We start from the raw sequence: 21,037 nt of genomic DNA on the forward strand, positions 1-21,037 counted from the left end.
AGCACTTTATGAGAAAAGGCTCGAGCCCAACAACGCCTTGAGTGTTATCAAGCTCGTCTTTCAAGCGCCTTCAATAAAAAGTTAAACCCAATTCGAAGACCTATCATCACAACTCATCGTACAGGCAATAAGTTCACTTCAAAATGGGATGGACCTTATTTTATGCAAGAAGTCTACACCAATGGAGCTTATAAATTGATTGATAATGATGGTGTAAGGATCGGCCCTATTAATGGGAAGTTCCTCAAACGCTTCTATGCTTGAAAGTCAAGGATTGCTCCTTGGTAAGAGTTAAAACTGCCCACTGTAACGCTAAAAGGGTACATAATGTCTTCCCATTACCTCTGAAAGTGTACCAATAAGGAGAAATTAATCCCACTTTATGTCACCAATTGCTAGTGTGGCGTAGTGGTTGGATGCCCAAGTCGCCCTTGAGAGGTCTCGGGTTCGATTAGTGGTGATACCCACTATTGCACACTGAGCCCTCCTTTTTTGCGCAAAAAAAAAAAAAAAAACAAAAAAGGACAAAAAAAAAAACAAAAAAAAAACAACAAAAAAAATCATCAAAAAAGAAAATTATCAAAAAAAAATTATGTTGAACTACGTGATGACTTGATCCCTCTCGGGGTACGTAGGCAGCTTAGTGCTTGTCGCTAAGGTCAGTCACATCAAAAAAAGAAGGATTGCCAGTCTGGCTTGAAGAATTTTGCAACGGTTGTCAATATGCTTTTAAGGCCCTTTGGTCAACAAGACATTACTTGAAGGTAGTCAACTGCTTAATAGGATGACCGAAGATCATTGTAGTCGAAGATGAAGACTTCAAGACGTTGCTTAGCTATCCTTGAAATGATAATGAACATAAGTTGATTCTTGGTTGTGGAGCAAAATAAAATCTCCAACCACATTTGCAAGAAATGAAGTCTGCATGGCATTGCCTATCTTCTATGGACACTCTCCCACATTTCTGAAGTATGCTTTGCATCACTTATCTCCTGGGGGCATCTTCTTGTACTTTGCAAGTCTAAGCTACATCGTCTCTCTTCTAAGTTGTGTCACTTCATAGCTCTAGAATTTAAACCACATCATCTCCCTTCTGAGTGGTGTAGTTTCGCATCATGTTTCTAAAATTGGATGACGTCATCTTCCTCTAGAATGACGATAGATTATTGGTGTTGCATCAATTGCTTCTATGGGCATGTTCGTGCAATGTTGAGTTGTTGGTGGCATTCCTTGCATCTTCAAAGTCTTGATAGGGACTCTTTGCATCTTCAAGGTTTAGTTGGAATTCCTTGCATCTTCAAAGTCTTGATAGGAACTCTTTGCATCTTCAAGGTTTAGTTGGCATCTCCTTGTATCTTCAAAGTCTTGATGACTCTTTGCATCTTCAAGGTTTAGTTGGCATTTCCTTGCATCTTCAAAGTCTTGATAGGGACTCCTTGCATCTTCAACGTCTTGTTGGCATCTTTGAAATTCCGATGTCTAGCTACAGTGCTACGTATCCTCAATGTCTGAGCTATGTTCCTCTGAAAATTGATGTTGTTGTAGCTTTATTATAAAGGTCAATATTGTTGCAACTTCAATGTGACTTCAATGCAAATAAAGTGTTGACGCAGCTTCATGACAAAATGAACGTTGGCACAGCTTCGATATGAAGTGTTGTCGTGGCTTCATGACAAAGATGAATGTTCGCACGGCTTTGATACGAATGAAGTGTTGACATGAAAAAGATGGATGTTAGCACGGCTTTGGTGTGAATGAAGTGTTGACATGGCAAAGATGGATGTTGGCACGGCTTCGGTGCGAATGAAGTGTTGACATGGTAAAAATGGATGTCGGCATGGCTTTGGTACGAGTGAAGTGTTGATGTAGCTTCATAGCAAAAATGAATGTTGGCACGATTTCGATACAAATGAAGTGTTGAGCAAAAATGAATGTTGGCACGGCTTCAATACAAATAATGAATGCAGCTTCATTGTGAAGGCAAGTGCAAATATTGCTTCATGGCAAGGATGAATGTTGGCACGGCTTCGATGTAAATGAAGCATTGATGTGGTTTCATGGCAAGGACGAGTATTGGCACGACTTCGGTGTGAATGAAGTGTTGACATAGCTTCACGACAAAAATGAATGTTGGCATGGCTTCAGTACAAGTGAAGTGTTGATGTAGTTTCATGGTAAAGACGGATGTTGGTGCGACTTTAATGCGAATACAAGTGCTAATATGGAGTGTTGACATGGCTTCATGACAAAGATGAACGTTGGCACGGTTTCGGTGCGAATAATGTGTTGACATTACTTCATGGCAAAGATGAATGTTGTCCCGACTTCAGTGCAAATAATGGTGCGACTTCGTAGCAGATGTAAGTGCAAATATTGCTTCATAGTTAAGATGAATGTTGGCACAGCTTTAGAGCTAATGTGAAGTGTTGTCGTGGCTTCATGAAAAAGATGGGTGTTGGCATGGCTTTGGCGCGAATGAAATATTGGCTTGGCTTCAATACAGAAACAAATTCTGGCACGGCTTCATGATAAAGACTCTTGATGTGGCTACATTGCAGAGACTCTTGAGATGGCTGCATTGAAAAGACAAGTGTTGGTACAGTATAATTGCCAAGACAAAGGCCCGTACAACTTCAAAGTCAAATGCTAGTAATAGCATCATTGAATCATGAACACCTTTGATAATATTGTTGCCTAGATGACTGTTGCTATGAGAATGTCAAGGATGGAGACAGACATCACTATAAGAACGTTGGTGTAAACCTCGACATTAAAGCCTAAAGAATAAAGGAAAGTCTACTGCATAACAAAAACAAGCAACAACAAAGAACTTGTTAGAAGAAAATCTCACGGCACGTCTAAATAAATTTTAAAAAAAAAATCAGAGAAAGAGAGAGCATCAGTTGTAATCTCTAGCCTGTTATAAAAAAAAAAAAAAAAAAAAAAAGAGTTAGTACAAACTAAGCATGTTAAAAAAAAAAAAAAAAAAAAAAAAAAAAAAAAAAAAGGGAGAAGAAAAGCATAGTTTTATTTTCTACACTTAAAGAGTATTGGGAGCGGAAGACAATGCTTGTGCAATTTAGTGTATGCTCCGGATAGTTTTATATAGGAATCCTTGGAAGCTAATAGACAAAAAAAAAAGAAAAAGAAAAAAATGCTGCCACCAATGTTTAAGGTCAGACTTTGCAACTCAAATGTACTCAAAATCAAAGAAAACTGCACCAAATCTTGAAAAAGGAAGAAGAAGCAAGTAAGTGCCCATAAATACATCACACCGTCAGAAAGAAGCTATGGCACTAGACCTCAGAAAAATGCTTATAGGCCTACAAAAAAATACACATGTGAAGAAACTACTGGGATGAAGTTCTAAATGGTAAGAGACACTTACTGGGATTTCAAACGTTGTCAGAAGAGCCACTGCCAAAGAAGACTAAAATGGCAACAAGCCCAACAATGCCAGCCATCTGCAGTCCAGATTTCTAAAATTTCTGACAAGATTTCACAAAAATTCAACCCACCGAAATTTTCTAAGGACTTCGAGCAACAAAACCAGAAAAGACGTTCACAGTAGAGTTGTAACGCGCTGCCATGCGCAGCCAAAAACTCCCAACATCCGCGAGTTTCTCATTCAAATTTGCACAAATCCGAGAAAATTTTTACAAAACTGGTGACACCACTGGATTCATCGACCCTCGATCTACAAAACCCAGAAAGGCCATCAACAAAGGACCCACCACGCGCCGCCACAAACTCGCGATGACCAACGGTTTATTCCTTGAAATCTATGCAAATCGAGCCACCAATTCAAAAAACAGATCATACTAGGAGATGCTACGGCCTTCTATCTACAAAACCTAAAAATTTCGTGATCAAAAGAGCTGACATGCACCGCCAGAAGATCAACGTCACAGCTTCCGTCTCACATACTTCTAGATGATCACACGCGTTGGAAGGTTACTCACGCGCTTGCACGTGCTATGAGCTGACAAGCGCGCCTTGTTGTATGACATCATGCATGACGTCATCTCACCCGATTTGAACCGACCCGCAAATCTAATCCGTTTGACCAAACCGGCCCGGTTTGAGCCGTTCATCCTGATCCGATCCGAACAGCTAAAAAAAAAAAAAAAAAAAGAGAGAAAGAAAAAAGCTTTGACCAAGTTTAACCTTTGACCTTGGGCCAAAAAAGTCAAAATTTTCAAAATGGACTCAGTTTTTCAAGTACATTCTGGTTTGGAATCCATTTCTTCATTTGAAGCTCGAAAATTGTGCAAACTATTAATTTCCAAAATGTTGACTTCTATGTAAATATTGACCATAAGTCAAAATTTTTAAGATGGACCTACCTTACTCAATTTTTCGCGTGCATTCCAATTTTGGAGTCCGTTCCATCATTTGAGACTCGAAAATTGCACAAATAACCCAATTCCAAGATAGTTGTCTTTTGTGTTGAAATCAACCCAAAGTCAAGATTTGCAAGCTAGACTTGTCTTGCATAGTTTTTTTTTTTTTTTTGCAACTTGGAAATCACCAATCTAACCCACATCTCTGAAGTACTGACAATGTCCAAAACTTAAGCTCCCAAGATCAAGATTTGAGATTCATCCATTTAGTTTGGATCCCCTCAAGGTTATTCTCCAAATTCCATCAAGGCTTCCCTTTTAAAGTACAAATGAACTCTCACAATTGTATCTTGAATTTGAAATTACATCAGGTCACCCGTCCGACCTGCCATTCCCGTTCGGCGCCTACCAGTCTTCCGCCTACCATTCTCCTTTCGATGCCAAACATTCCCACCTACCATTCGGCACCTACCACTCGGGAATCTACCATTCTCACCAAAAATTTCCATCCGCCATTCTCAACTACTCCATCTACCATTCTTCATCTCTCCACTATAAATAGAAGGGTCGGATTCATCAATAACTCATCAAGAAAAAACACACTGAGTCATGAAATGAAGATTTGCTTCTTTCAAATTTTCAAGTCCTCCTTCTCATAGCCATTTCTCACTATGGTTTCATCATTCTCAACACTTAGCAACCAATATTGCTTCATAATCAGTTTGAAATCTACCCTCTCATGGTTCGGTAGAAACCCTCTTCACAACATCATTGTAGTTTTGAGATCCAAACAAATTTTGTTTTTCCACTTAACGACCACTTTTGTCCATAAAATTATTCATAACAAAGTCTGCATCGTCCTTCCATGCTTCCATGGATTTGGTTGGCCAGGAAATCCAAGTCCAGTAGAGACACCGGTTCCTAATCTCAGGTCTCCTGTAGTCTCTTTCCAATTGTTTGGCCTTCCAACAGAAGCAACGGTTCGGAGCAAACAGCAACTTGGCTTGTTTTTGGGACCAAAATCACAAGTTAGCTCCATCTTTCATTTTTCTGTGCTTTTCCAACAAGTAGCAATAAGTGAAGATGGTAAAAAGTGTTGGGGTGTCCTACAAATTCTCTTTCATCCAACACTTGAAACAACCTCCAAGGCACCAGCTCATCAGAGTTCAGCCTTTGGGGCTGGTAAATGGTTGCCAAAGCCATATTCCATGTCCCCACCGGTGTTGGACCCAGAGGGTCCCCGACATACAGGACCAGTACTATGGTGGCATATGTTTCACCCATTCGCTTTGCTTCATCCCCGTCTTCTTCACCACCAGCATCATCATCTCCAGAATCGATAAGCTTCTGAAATTACCTCAACTTAACTTGAGTAAAACGATGACACATGCGCACTCAATCACTTTCCGACATGGCCTCGCCGTAATCTGAGGTATACTCTTCTGAGATGACTTCACTAGCGATTCTTAAAAACACGAGGCTAGCCCCATGACTCTGCATGCTGTACCCAGCCACCATCCTCGCATCTTCCCCATCTTCTACACCCTGTGATCGCCGCCAACGATCCAAAAACACTCGTCTAAGTTACTTCAACTTAACCTCTGCTGAGAAGGCTCGGTCACGCAAGTACATTCAAATACTTGCAGACCTCTTTTCGGTCTCATCAAAACTTTTCATATGGGTGGGTCTACTCCTCGAAAATTATCTCATCCTACTGAAAGCTCCACCACCTTCTAATTAGCCCTTCCCCTTGTGTAATTTTGTTAATATAATAAGGGTAAATTAGGTAATTTACTTAGTCAATAGTTTATGTACTCTACTCCCCCTCCAAATCTCTCCAATTTGGGGGAATTAAAATTGGGGGGCTAAAGGGAGTCCAAACCCCTCCAAACTCCTCCAAACCCCTCTCCCTCATTCTTTAAAAAACTTCCAAACAAGATAATTGCATTACTCTCTCTCCCTCTACTCTACTCCCCCTCTTTTTTTAAACATTCAAACATGCCATTAGTTTTTTTCTTCCAACATGGGCAAACATAACGACTTCTACTTAGTTCCTCCTATGATAAACCCGCCCAATTCGGGTAATGATTGCATAAGAATAACACCAATTAGGGAAGCTTCAATGAAAAACCAGCATTGTGAGCACCGTTCATTTAGGAACACAATGGAGTTTATTTAACTTAATGTTGAAATCTATGACGAAAAGAGCTGGTATGAATCACCATGACCCGCAAACAGTAGCACCCAGTGGCTACACTTCTATTTAATTTAATGTTGAAATCTATGATGGCAAGAGCTGATATGAACCACCATGGCCCGCAAATAGTAGAACCCAGTGGCTACACTTCTCATTTTGTAGTATGAGATTATAACTACACTTGAAAGTTGTTACATTGTTTATGCAAGCGCCCCTGCCAACACAACTTTATAAAAATATTCGTTTTTAATCAAAGAATACTAGAGTACTATACAATGGAAGGTCTAACTGCATCATTTTGTTTAGTTTCTGAAACCACTTCCGCATCTCCAAAGCGAACATCTATGTGTGGAATTAAAAATTATGCATATATAGAATAAACAAAAAAATTATTTAATTTATTTCTTTTATTGTGTACAAGTTTATATTTACGTTTATGTTTATGTATATTATAATTTTTCTACAAATGATTATTAAGGCATAGTTAGTAAAAAAACTGGTACGCATATAACATAATAAGTACACAAATGGATATGAAAAGTAGGTTTCAAAAATTTGGCAAAGAAATACAAATACAAATAAAGAATGCTACAGGTATAATGTGTGTATAATAAGTTTATATTTTAAAATTTCACAGCCAAAGATCTGAAGAAAAAAAAAATTCATAAACTTTTTTGGAGATTAATACAATAATCCAACCTACTCACAAAGTGATCTTAATCACTTCCCAACCAAATTTCTTTTCCTAATAATAAATACATAAAAATTTTTATATTGATAAAATTTAATTCAAACTAATTTGAAATAAGATAGTCATTAGATAAAATAATATAATAATATTGTTTACTTCTTATTTTATTATTTTCATTGAACTAGTTTCTATTCGTCTTTTTACTCAATAATGCTACAGACACAATTCTTTAACAACAAATTTCATAATTATGAAGTAGTTTAGTGTGAATGGTTGACACAACTGAAACTCAAGAACCTACCATTTTTTCTTCCTCACTCACAATTGACCACATCAACAATTGTAAAATTTGTTGTAAGAAAATTGTGTCAGTATCATTATTGCTTTTTAATATATCCATATTTTATTTTTATAAGATAGTCATTACTAACAAAATACATGTATAATCTCTATATATTAAAAGAATTCAGAAAGTTAATTATGACTTCAAAAAATACCAAAACTATCTCTAATCTAATTAGATAATCATTATTCTTAAAATAATATATATATATATATATAAAGGAGGTTATAAAAAAAAAAAAAAAAAACATTGAAGAAACTTCAAAAATATTATCTACTTAAACAGCACACATATAGTGAAGAAAGTGTGCTTTGATACTGCATATATATTTAGTGGGTGACCACAGTGAAAATACTCAGTCCTTGATAAATATTGAAAAATTAATTAATGAGAGTTTCTAAGAAGATGGCTCTGCAAGAAATAGTCACAACCAACTAAAATGTTTTGATCCTAAATTTTTCATTAGGAAAAATATAAAAAACAACTCTCTCCTAGTTTGTCAAAGGTGTAATAGATTTACCATCAAAATGTTGGAGAACATTAGATACATATCCAAAGTTGACATTCAAGTGGACACTTTTAAACTATGTAGGTCTTCTAGGTGCTCCTCTGATTACTCAATCAGATAGGGCCACAACAAAGCTGCTATTGGAAAATTACTTAATTAGGGAGAGCTTCTAAGAAGATGGCTCTGGAGGCAATATTTACAAAAGTAGTCACATTCTATATATATATATATATATACACACACACACTCAAAACACCAAGTTATTTACCCCCAAGTTAGTTGTTGTAACAATAACCTATACCAGTACATAAATCATGCTTTCAATAGCTAATGTGATATTAGAACTAAAATCAAAAGTCATATCAAGCATAATTTAACATGAAATAAAAATTGCAAAGTAGAAACAACATTAGAAATTAAGATACCATAAACAAAAATGTAATCAAAAGAAATCATAATACCATCACGTAACTGGGAAGAAGCCCAAGTTTGAAAAACCCCACTAAAGCATTCGATTTGTACCACAATAAGACATAGAAACAATAAATATATTATTAAGTATATGAAAAATTGACAATCACAATCAAATTCAAAAATCAAATGGAAAGACATGTCAATCTCACTGTCCATAGAACTGTTTTTGTAAAGAGAAATGCATGTTTTAATTTACTGTGTAGTTTTAGAAAAACAAAAAAGAAAAAAACAGTTCTTGACACTATCCGAAGACCTTAAACAATCATAAATTATGAACATATACAGCTATGAGTTGTGCAATTTACAAAGCACACAGCATCCTCATGTCTTATTTCACTTTCTTATATTTTGAGTTGAATTGACATTCATAATAGGGCGAACCATGTTTTATTTTGTTGGAGGAATCATTTAGAGAGTAGTAAAGAAAAAGAGAGAGACAGAGAAGAATCCACAAAAAAAGTATTTTTGAAATTAGCATATGCAGGTTTCTACTCTGTTTGTACTAAAGAATCCACAAAAAAAGTATCTCAAGCATTGAAGAATATTAAAATAGATATATACAGCATTATTCTTTTAGGGGTCACAACTCACACAAGAGAAAGCTACCAAAATCTTGACATTCCAAGTCACTTGGTACTATAATATGATGCATGCCAACTGCACATTCTCTCGCATGATTAAAAATCCTGGATGTGATTCAAGAAGTTTCAAAACAACCCACGCCAATTGTTTGGCCAATTCTAGTAAAAGATGACAGATTTAATCTATAGATTCAATATAGCTAGAAAATTAGAATGAACATACCCAAAAGAAGTAGTGCTCCAATGAAATAACCCAGCAGTAACAAATTCAACACCCTAGGCAAAAACAAAAGTAGAAAGGAAAAAAAAACCATCAAGCAAAAGAATAGAGCATAGCACGAAATAGTAAAAGGTGACAGATTTAATATATAGATTCAATATAGCTAGAAAATCATAATGAACATACCCAAAAGAACCAGTGATCCAATTAAATAACCCAGTAGTAACAAATTAAACACCCTAGGCAAAAACAAACGTGGAAAGGGAAAAAAAAAAAACCATCAAGCAAAAGAATATAGTACAAAAGAAATTGGAATGTAGGGATACCTCAACTGAACCACCCCGATTATGTCAGTATTTATATAGATGTGAGGAGAGGAAGGAAGGAAGGAAGACAGAGAGGCTGCTGTTAGAAGCCGAAACAGAAGCTGAAACCGTAGAACAGGAAGATGAACCGTGAGTGAAACAGTAGAACAGAAGCTAAAACCGTGAGAATCAAAAAGTGGGGAAGGGGAAGGGACTAAACCTAAAACAATGAAACAAAATGTGGGACTGGGAGACAGGAAGTTGTAACCGTGAAAAAGCATCAGGTTTGACAAAGGGATTTAGTTGAAAAGGCTTTAGGTGTGGGCTCAGACTTTATAGTGGAATTAAATGTATAAGAAGTGAACTTTAAAGTAGAGATAGGGTTGGAAATAATTTTAGTTTTATTAGTATTTAAAAATTTGTAAAATCTATTTTAAAATTAAATAAAAAATTCAGAAAAGAGGATGGGAATGATGTGGCTGCTGACTTGGCTCAACGTGAGCATAGCAATATTAAATACTACGCTCCAGCTTTTAGTAATACTAGTCGCTAACCCGTGCGATGCACGGGAAAACTATTAAAAGTAAGATCCAAAATAAATTATTCACAAAATTATGGTATTAGAATGTATTAAAATTCATGTAATTTAAGTATCCTCTAAAATAAATACTTAATAAGAACTTTTTCTACATTTTTTATAATAATATTAATAATGTAAATTTTCAGTTAAGTTCATATATTACCTTGCAGAGAGGTGCATAATATTTGCCTATAGTATCTATACATTGCTATATATTTCTTTATACATTGCTATATATCCTACTTAAACACAATCTATATTTGGATATAGATCATTGTAAGTTTTTTTAAGATTTTCTCCCCTCTTGTTAAAAATATTTAGTATTCTCAAAAAAAAAATTCTATATATACAATTAGGAGATTGTCTAAAAATCAAACTGAATTAACCATTGTTTTTTCTCTTGAGAGAGAGACCCTCTAATATTAATGAATTGATAGTAAAGTGATATTAAATTCTTGGTCAATCACATTGACTATCAATCAATTAATTATAACTTGTTTCATGACCATATTTAACAAAAAGAGAGTATCAAAAAAAAAAATTAACAAAAAGAGAGGAATTACTGATAACAAATTTCATAATTTAAATCAAAATTCAAATCTACATATATGCATGGTAATTTAAAAAAAAAAAAAAAGAAACTTCAACAACAAATCTTACAAACCTCAAAACCTCACTGTTCATGAACATATTCTAAAAATCGCAGTTCATGAACATATTCTAACATAAAATTTAATAAATAAAAGTGTAGATTTTTTCTTTTTTTTAACATAAAAAGCAAATCAGAGTTATCCTCATCAAAAAGTCAATATTTTATAAGTATACATCAAAGCACCGTCCCAAAAAATTTGGTTTGGTTTGATTTTTATTTATTTATTTATTTAGAGAAAAATTGCATTAAGATTCATTGGTTCTAAATTCTAAACAATGAAAAGAAACCATAAACAGTCATAGGCACAAAATAAAATAAAATCTTTACAAAGCAAATATAAAGAAAGACATTAGCTTTGAATACAAATGTTAAACCCTAGATCTACTCACACCAAAAATAAAAATAAAAATAACACCAATAATAAACAAAATTGAAATAAACAACCAACAAAGAAGCTAAAGCTGTAATCAAAATATGCCAAAACTATTTCAAAAACAAAATCGCGAATGAGAGAATTTTTACCTCGATGGAGAGATTAGAACACTCAAAGAGAAAGAGAGAGATTGAGAGTGCTTAGTGTGTGTGTATATATATATATATATATATATAGAGGAAACGTCCCAAAGAGAGGGGGATTTTTTTTCTATTTGGTTTTGAATTTTACTTTGATAAGTTTTTTTTTTTAATCCAAAGTTTTTTTTTTTTTAATCCTAATCCTAATTGTGTCTTTCTAATATTGCAATCTGCCCATATTTCAACTCTCATTTATTGTCCTCCATGGCTCCAGGCATTCACTATTATTTTAATTTTAATTTTTTTCCTTGTTTTAGTTTATCTCTTCCACGGTTCCACCTATTTCCTCCTTTTTTGTCTTATCATATTTCATTCTACTTTATCTTTTAATCAAAATTCTGTATTATCCTCTTTCGATGGCTACACGTTTGTCAAAAAGTAGATTTGAATGCTTCACGTCTTTTACTGAGGAGTCTAGTTTCAACTTTCACATGAAAAAGTGAGAAAAACAATAAGAGAGAGGGGGAGGGAGAAAGTATAGAAAAAGATGCAGAGCAAAACACGCCGATGGATGCCAGTGAAAACAAAGAAGAAGTAATTTGAAAGCAAAGAAAAAACAAAAAGAAGAGAGAGACCAAAAATCTAAAATCATCACAGACACTGTTAGATCAACCTAACCAAAATAACGAAATCTAAATTTGCCTATTCAGAATACCTTTACCAATTCCGGTTGTGGGATGCTGGCCTATGCTTGCTTGACGGTTGTAGTGCCCTCAAATTTCTCACTCTTTTTCTCTCCTTACGCCTTACTTATGTTTTCTTCTCAACGACAATTTTTTGTTTTAATATATATACATATCTTATGTAGTTAGTTAGTTACTGAAAATTGAATCAACAAAATGAAAAAGCACAATTGTTCAAGTTAATATCTTGTGAAACGAATTGAACTAAACGGTAAGTTAAAATCCCAAAAGAAACAATTGTTCAGTGTTTTTAAATGCAGACGTGTCAATAATTTATGTAGCCACATGGTGCAATGAGGCGCGGTCAACAAAAAGTCAAACGTTTCGGCTATTAGTTATTGATTTCAGAAAATATCCAAGTTCAAATACTCGTCCTTATGGTCGTCCACATCAGTGCTCAGAGCTGTGTTCAATACCCTTGTCCCTCCATTACCACCATTACCCCTGCATGCTCGTCCATTGTAGGACGAGCGGGCTGCGTATCTCGTCCTAATCAGAGTTCATGACGGACGNCTTATCTATTTTTTTTTAACTCTTTAACTTTTTCACTAATAATTCACCTGACATAAAAATTTAAAAATTATATAACATGTAGAGTAGAATCAGACTCCAATTGAAACTTTAATTGAATTTTTTCTCAATTTTGAGTTTTAATATATATATTAACACACATTGATTCGTTTGAGAATCATTAATCTGAATTAAGAGGTCGGCATATTACATATTACAGGTGTTTGACTTAGTTCTCCTCTTTTTTGAAAAAGTTTTGACTTCTTTAGTTCTGAACACCGCAAAACGTGTATATAAGTAAAATAAGGACAATTAATGAGCAACCCAACCACTCCCAAGAAAATAAAATCTATTAGTTTAAATAAACTTCTATATTTTTAGAAATATATGTACTGAATTCACTTTGGTTTAGTGATATATATTGTTTTTGAGGAAAAATGAATTATATATAGTATAAAAGTAATAAGTGAAAAAAAACAATGTTGTAGTACAAAACTTGAGAGCGATCATACTAGCCTTTGTAAAACTTTGCAAAATATAAAAAATAAAAAATTTTACATATTTTGTTTCAAAAATCTTCCACATCAGTCAAGTCAAAGTTGTCTAAATATTAAAAGTTGCTACAGTAATTGTGTATATTTACATGATTGCTGTTCATTTGCATTTTATTTTTTTTTTTTTTCTCTCTCCACATATCTAATCTCTCTCTCTTCACTTTCCCGTCAGATCTGAACTCTTTTATTTATATGTTGGCGCATGTTAAAGTTGGTGGGCCATGGGTAAGTGTGAAATAATAAGAAAATATTATTTAAATAATAGAGTGTATAAAATAGACAAACTGATGTGGGTATGTTGTAAAAGTAGATGTATAAAATAGAAAAAGTACTTTTTTTTGTGTGCAAAATATACAAAATTTTTACTCCACTGATGCAGATGCTCTAAGAGTTGTTACTTAAACTTTCACACAAATATATAATAAGTTTGAAACTTTAAATTTCTGTAATAAAATATTCCACAACTTTCTTGGGGGGTTTCAATTGTTTTTCTCCTAAGAAAGTGAGAGTATAAAAAAGCAAAACGAGTTGCAATCCTACCGTCAACCTAGCTAGAAGTATTATAATTGCATCAGGTAAGTAACTATATAAAAGGGGAAATGTGCAGAATAACGGTGAAAATCATTTGTATATAGTTAGTTAGGCATAGCTTGAAACTATAAGGGAAAGTAGACATCTCGAGTTTTAGAAAATCGAGATCCATTTACATAAATCTCGAGTTTCTAAAACTCGAGTTCCATGCAAAAATTTTTTTAGTTTTATCGCCCCTATAGTGGCGTTTTTAAGTTTTATAGTGGCGTTTTAAAACCCTATAGCGGCGTTTTTCTGCAAAATTTTTTCATAAATGTTCAATACTAGATTCAGTGAGCCCTATAGTGGCGTTTTTATGCCCTATACTGACGTTTTAAAGCCCTATAGTGGCGTTTTTCTGCTAAATTTTTTTATAAGTCCATTTTTAAGCCCTATAGTGACGTTTTTAAGCCCTATAGCGGCGTTTTTTGAACTCGAGTTTTTAAAACTCGATTTTTACTTGGATTTTTTTTACAAATCAGGCCTCAAAAACTTGATTTTTATCTTGGAACTCGAGTTTTAGACACTCGAGATGCTAGTTTTCAAAATTCTTTTGCAACGTGACAACTAACTAAATTTTTTAATATTTATTGTTATTTAAAAAAAAAATTCCTATATAAAATGTATATATTATAATTTTTAAAATATTTTTTAGTTTGAAATAATATAGTTATATATAATGTAATAATTTTAATTTAGTATATTAGTTTATGTATATACAGATGTTAATGTTTATGATTATGTATACGTATGTTTGTGATGTTTAGCAACATAAGTAGTTCTAAGATGCGATCGAGAGTGACACATCCAATGCACTCTTGTCACAAGATTTCCTAATCATCTTCCGCTCAATGAATTTTGTTAGAAATAAGCACAACTTTTATTGACCATTAACAACAAAGGAGAAAATGAGACCAAATGTGATTTACAAAGCATACAAAGTAGTGTGGGTCCCTTCGAAATTCCAATCAGAACCTCAAAGATGTAGATTGGTTCCTAAACCATTGTGAAGTTGACCCAAAAATAATTATTTCTGGAGACCTAGTTAGAACCATAACTATGGTTCCAGAGGTGAAAAGACATCAAAAATATTTGAGGTGATGTGATCTATCTATCTTCATCACTTGTCCAAGTTCTGATGATGCCTCAAAACCATGAAAATAATTGTAACAGGTACCATATCATTTTGGAGCCATCTTTTGTTTTTTTGTTTTTTTTTTTTTGCTTGATAAATACTTTATTACTCAACCCAAAAAAGGGAAGAAACAAAAGAATTGGACCAAATTCCATCTCTATCCAAAGTCCACAAAATTGAAGAAGGCAGATTTGTGATGCAAATCGGCCCAGTCCAGTTTATAGGATAATGGCCTTAACAACATTCTTGTTAATGCTCTCATCTGCTAGAAGCTTACCTACAAGCCCTTATGTCGCAAAAGTCTAAAAAAATCACACACGATACTTTCTTGGTGTAGGGGCCTTTTTTACCGTGTTGGGCTGGGCTGCCCCTTTGTGGTTGTAAGCCCAAGTGTTCTGGGTTGCGGGAGTCGAGACCGGTCTAACTGAAACTCAACTTGGCCAGGTTGTACATAAATTAGGTCTTGTCTGTCAGGAGAGTGCTTGCGGCAGGCATAGCTGCTTCAAAGGAGCTTGCGGCAGGCAGACATAATTGATAAAAAATAGAGCAATGTATTCTGGAATGACCAGATAGTTCTTTTAATAGTGAATGACCAAATGATCCATAATCACAATAATATGAACAATTTTAACAAATAAAACAGTAAGGGCAAATGGTAATAAAGATTAATCAACCAATAAATGAAATAAACCCAGTTCAGTCTGCAGGGGCAAGGTCTAAAAGGAAGAACGCCTCTTCTTAACACGATTAACCTCCGAGGAAAAGAATTCCTGCCGTGGAAATTAATGGGTTTGAGGGAGGCGGACTTGAATGGACAATGCCCAGGACGATTATATAAGAGAGCAGGGATTTGAGAGGGAGAGAAGGGAAAGGACCTATCGGTGCATGCCACTAACACTTGCTCTTTTCTCTCTGTCTTTCTCTCTTTTCTAGTCTTTCCTTAGTGATTTCCACAATTGTAGTTTTTAGTATTGTGCTCCCTGTTTTTCCAAGTATGTTTCAGAGTCTTTTTCTTTACGTTGTGTTGTATTGCTCTCTTCCCCCTTGTTGTTGTTCCTGTACACAGCAGAGGCTTCCTTCTTATAGTGCCTGCCGTGACCAAATTTTACTATTCTACCCCCTAACCACCTTTGTCTGGTCTAGGCATACTTGCCGACCATCACTATTCCGTCTGCGAGTTCCCCTGTTACAGACAAAGACAACTCTTTTGTTTGTTAGTCTGTCGCGGCACCTCTTCCTGTCGCAGTGATGTTTCTCTCTCTCTATCCTTCATGGCATGCACCTATTGGTTCCAACTCAGCATTGCCTCTTTTGGGTGGTATGTCATCCCAGCAGGACGTATCCCCCAAAAGAGCTTGAGCAGGAATCTCAAAACAGGTCTTCCCCTCTCCCCACCTCCAAATCATGCCCTCTTAGCTCTGACCCACAACCCCAACACGTCCCGTATTGGCTGGGTACAAGCTGGTGGTGTCTAGGCCTTGCGCATGCATATGTCTGAAATCTGCCTACTGTTCATGCATCTGCCGTGGACTGGAGACTTTGCTTGTATTACCTGTCGTCCGTTTCTGGCTTTTTGATGTGCATGAAATATATACGATAAAGTACTCACATATCTACATATTTGGCCTTACTTTTATGTTATTTTGTGACTGATTATATAATATCTTTGTGTTGCAGATAACAAAGGCTTTACATGCAAAGTGGGGCTAGGCCAATTGAATCAAGCCAACTTACATCCAGTCAGGCATGAATATTAAATTTAAGTCCAATTGGAGTAAGGAATCAAAGGAAATTTGCACCAAATCCAAGTCCAATTCGGATTAGGATTCCAGCCTGTACATCAGTTAGTATTTTTGGCATAACTTTCGGCTCAGATATTCAATTGAGATGATTCAAGTTGGGCTGAAAAGTTAACTTAAAGGGCTACAACTTTTTAGTTACCAGGAGCCCGAATTCTAAAGTTAAATGGACCGAAATAGTCGGTTAAGTGAAGCCTAAAAGTCTGGGATTTTCTCCAAACGGGAATTCAACTTGTAATAGGATTCCTTGACCTATTTATAGGCTTTTTAGGGCAAAATTAATAGAGTTGAGTGCTAGGGCTGTGATGCAAAACAGAAAATTGGAGCAAGAGGCAGTGCCGCATGTGGCTTCTCTGTAGCTTTTCTCCATGATAACATTGTAACTATTTCTTTCTCTATTTTATTTGTCTAGTTTAATGTTTAGTATTTTATTCTTTTGTTTTATTTCAATTACCATGAGTAGCTAAACTTATAATTAAGGTTGAGGATGAAACCTTGTTGAGGATTATTAGTAATATTTATGTGATTTGATTTTTCCCACAATAGTTGTTCTTTAATGATTTAAATTGTTCTTGCTTCATATCAATTGACTAAGATGGGATTCTAGATATGAGTTCAATCATGTTTTTCTCATGATTTAGGATTTATCTTAATTAATTGAATGCTTGGTTTATTAATTCTTGATTATAGAATTGGATATCATTTGTGATTTGTCTGTCAATGGATACAAGTTATGATTTGATTTTTAGAATTGGATATATCTTGTGATTTGTTTGGCTACGGATACAATTGATGATTTGGTTTTATACTTAAGAAGCGAAGAAGAACATGCCTTTGATTTTTAAAATAAGGAGGTGGGAAAATTAATGATCATAAATATATGCTAATATGACTTACAAGGCGGATTCCAAAACCTTAATTCCTTTCCCTTGATTGTTTACATCTTTTTATTGTTTTATATCTTTTGCTTAGTTTAACTATTTGCTTAATTTTATTATTTGCTTAGTTTATTTAATTTCAAAACAACCAATTTTTTAAACTAGATTAGGATTAATTTGGTTAAGATTTGATTTAATTTTCCTACATTCATTCAAGTCCCTGTGGGTTCGACCTCGTTCTTGTCAAACTATACTTCGGTACGGTTCGTACACTTGCGAGTATTTTAAAATTTCACAACAAGTTTTTGGCGCCGTTGCCGGGGACTTGGTTAGGAAAATAAATTAGGTCTTTATTGAATTTTTCCTTCTACTAGTGTAGTTAAAATCTTTTTTTTTTTAAATAAAAAAAAAACAAAAAAAAAAATTCTTTGTGCTTGGTGTATGAGAACTTGGATACGTGATAAAGAAAATCGTCTTGTTAGTTTTGATTATTCATCCACAATGGGAGAAACAGGAGATGATTCAAAAACTCTTAGGGAGTTGTTCTCATCCATAACCACCAACCCTCCATCTTGCATAGTATTGCCTACAACCACTGCTGCACATTTTGAGTTGAAACCACAGATAATCCATCTTCTTCCTACTTTTCATGGATTAGATAGAGAAGACCCTTATATACATGTAAAGGATTTTCTTGAGATTTGTGCTACTTGTAAGTTTCAAAATTTCACTGATGACTCTGTTCGCTTGCGTTTATTCCCTTTTTCCTTGAAGGATAAGGCAAAAGTATGGCTTAATTCTTTGTCACCTAGATCTATCATTTCATGGGAACTGTTGGTCACAAAATTCCTCTCTAAATTTTTCCCAATGGCCAAGACCAATACTTTGAGGAGAGAAATTGCAGATTTTTATCAAGATGAACAAGAGAAATTTTATGAGAGTTGGGAGAGATTTAAGGACTTGATCTTAAAGTGTCCTCATCATGGTTTTGAAACATGGAGACTAATACAATATTTTTATAATGGTTTGACTCAGACAAATCGTAACATGATTAAGTCCATGAATGGTGGTGGATTTTTGAGTCTTATGGATGATGAGGCATACAAATTTCTTGAGAATTTATCAGAAAGCTCACAACAATGGGATTTTTCCAATCATAGAGAGAGATCTGCCCCTGCAATTAAGAAAGGAGGATTGTATGAAGTCAGTGAAGATTTAGACATAAAAGCTAGGTTGGACAATCTCACTCGTAAGGTTGAAGCTTTAGCTTTAGGTAGAGGGATGAATTCTGTCAATCAAGTTCAAAGTGAAACATGTTCTATTTGTGCAAGTCCTATGCATACAACACAAATGTGTCCTTCCGCAGCTGGGTACCCTGATTTTTATACTGAGCAAGCAAATGCACTGAACAATTATGGAAAACCATTTGCTAGTCCATTCTCAGAGACATACAATCCAAATTGGAGGAACCATCCTAATTTCTCGTGGAGGCAAAATCAGCCTCCCACAAATGTAGGTGGACAACAAGTGCATCAACAAAGTCAATTTCGTCCACCTACTCAAGCATATCCTCCCATTCCTCAATCAGCACCTCAGTTTGTAGCACCACCAAGACAACAACCATCTTTGGAGGAGTCTCTCAAAACTTTCATGCAATTAACTAGCCAAGCCATTCAAGAGATGAAAAGTTCCACCCATTTGAATACTCAAGCTATTTCAAAGTTGGAAAATCAAGTCGGCCAGTTAGCAACCCAAGTTGGAGAGAGGGAAAAAGAAAAGTTTCCTAGTCAACCCATACCTAACCCAAAAGGACAGTATGCCATCAATGGTTCTTCTAGTTCCACCCATGGACAAGAACATGTTCAATCTATTACTACCCTTAGGTCTGGTAAGCAAGTTGATAATCAAGTGAAAATGCCAGAAGTGGAGGATGATGAAAATTTTGTGTTAAAGGAAAAAGGAACTCATAGTTCACATGATGATCATGGAGAAAATGAGAACAACCCACCCGCCACTCCAATTCAAGATCTTAGTTCTCCCCTTGATAAGAGATTTGTTCCTAAAGCTCCATTTCCTCAAAGGTTAATCAATACTCAGAAAAGTGCACAATTTGGAGACATTTTAGAGGTTTTTAAGCAAGTGCAAATAAACATTCCATTTCTTGATGCAATTCAGCAAGTTCCTGCTTATGCCAAGTTTCTAAAAGATCTTGTGACAATGAAGAGAAAGACAAATATCCCTAAAAAGGCATTTTTTGACTGAGCAAGTTAGTTCAATCATTCAGAATAAATATCCAATGAAATGTAAGGACCCAGGATCCCCTACAATTTCATGCAAGATTGGGGATCATCTCATTGAGCGAGCTTTGCTAGATTTGGGGGCAAGTGTGAACTTATTGCCATATTCAGTATACTTACAACTAGGTTTGGGGGAGTTGAAACCAACAACCATGACACTTCAATTAGCTGATAGGTCTATGAAAATCCCTAGAGGTATTGTTGAGGATGTGTTGATTAAGGTGGATGCATTCTATTTTCCTGTTGATTTTGTTGTGATAGACACTGAGCCTACTCTGAATGCCAGTACACAAATCCATGTCATTTTGGGTCGTCGTTTCTTAGCCACATCCAATGCTTTGATCAATTGTAGGAGTGGTGTGATGAAGATTTCTTTTGGGAATATGACTGTTGAGCTTAATATCTTTGACATAAGTAAGCAAGTACTAGACAAAGAGGATATATGTGAGGTTAACATGATTGGGAGCCTAGTCCATGACACTTTCCTACAATCAAGTTGTAAGGATCCCCTAAAGGATTGCTTAACCCATTTTGATTGCAATTTGGATACTGAAAAATCAATTGAGGAGGTCAATGTATTGTTGGATTCTGTTACACTCTTAAGTATTATTAGCTGGCAGCCAAAAGTGGTCTCTTTTCCACTTTCTTCATCCCCATTCCCATCTATTGTAGAACCACCAAAGTTGGATGACTTTTGGAAACACCAATTGATAAGTATACTTCAAGAGCATAAGGAAGCTATAGGTTGGAAAATTGTTGATCTTAAGGGTATTAGTTCCTCTATGGTTATGCAAAGAATTCACTTGGAAGACATTGGTAAAGCTTCTCAACATGTTTTTTGACCCAGGTAAGTTACGATCTCATTGGACTAATCCATTCATAATATACATTATTTATCTCCATGGTGTTGTTGAGGTTTGGATGGTCCTGTTTATCAGGATTGATCTCCAGTTGTGTTAAATCTTTTTGCAAAAAAAAAAAAAAAAATGTTTTTCTTGTTTATTTCTGCTTCTAGATTAGACCTTGTGTTTATTTTCTTGTTTAGTTTTATTTGCTTTTATTCTAGCTGATATTTGACAGAAGTTAAAATTTATAACAATCAACTTGATCAAGGTACGTCTCCTCCTTCTCCTTACCTTACTTG

General features: G+C 35.1%; 1 protein-coding gene and 1 non-coding gene across 2 annotated transcripts; one reads left to right on the forward strand and one right to left on the reverse strand.

Annotated features, from left to right (window-relative positions):
- The first annotated feature begins 18,097 nt into the window (after nt 1–18,097).
- On the forward strand, nt 18,098–19,858 carry LOC136067888 (uncharacterized). Its single transcript, XM_065774306.1, has one exon. The coding sequence runs from the start codon at nt 18,098–18,100 to the stop codon at nt 19,856–19,858; it is 1,761 nt and encodes a 586-aa protein (XP_065630378.1).
- On the reverse strand, nt 18,477–18,585 carry LOC112007904 (small nucleolar RNA R71). The gene has a single exon (XR_002882518.2). It is a non-coding gene; the product is annotated as a small nucleolar RNA R71 (small nucleolar RNA).
- Nucleotides 19,859–21,037: the final 1,179 nt, after the last annotated feature.

The sequence above is a fragment of the Quercus suber genome, unplaced genomic scaffold (genome assembly GCF_002906115.3).
Source record: "Quercus suber isolate HL8 unplaced genomic scaffold, Cork oak 2.0 scaffold_90, whole genome shotgun sequence".
Taxonomy (NCBI): domain Eukaryota; kingdom Viridiplantae; phylum Streptophyta; class Magnoliopsida; order Fagales; family Fagaceae; genus Quercus; species Quercus suber.

Excerpts from the sequence above, each read along its gene's own strand:
- LOC136067888 (XM_065774306.1), top strand. The coding sequence starts at position 18,098 with ATGGGAGAAACAGGAGATGATTCAAAAACTCTTAGGGAGTTGTTCTCA.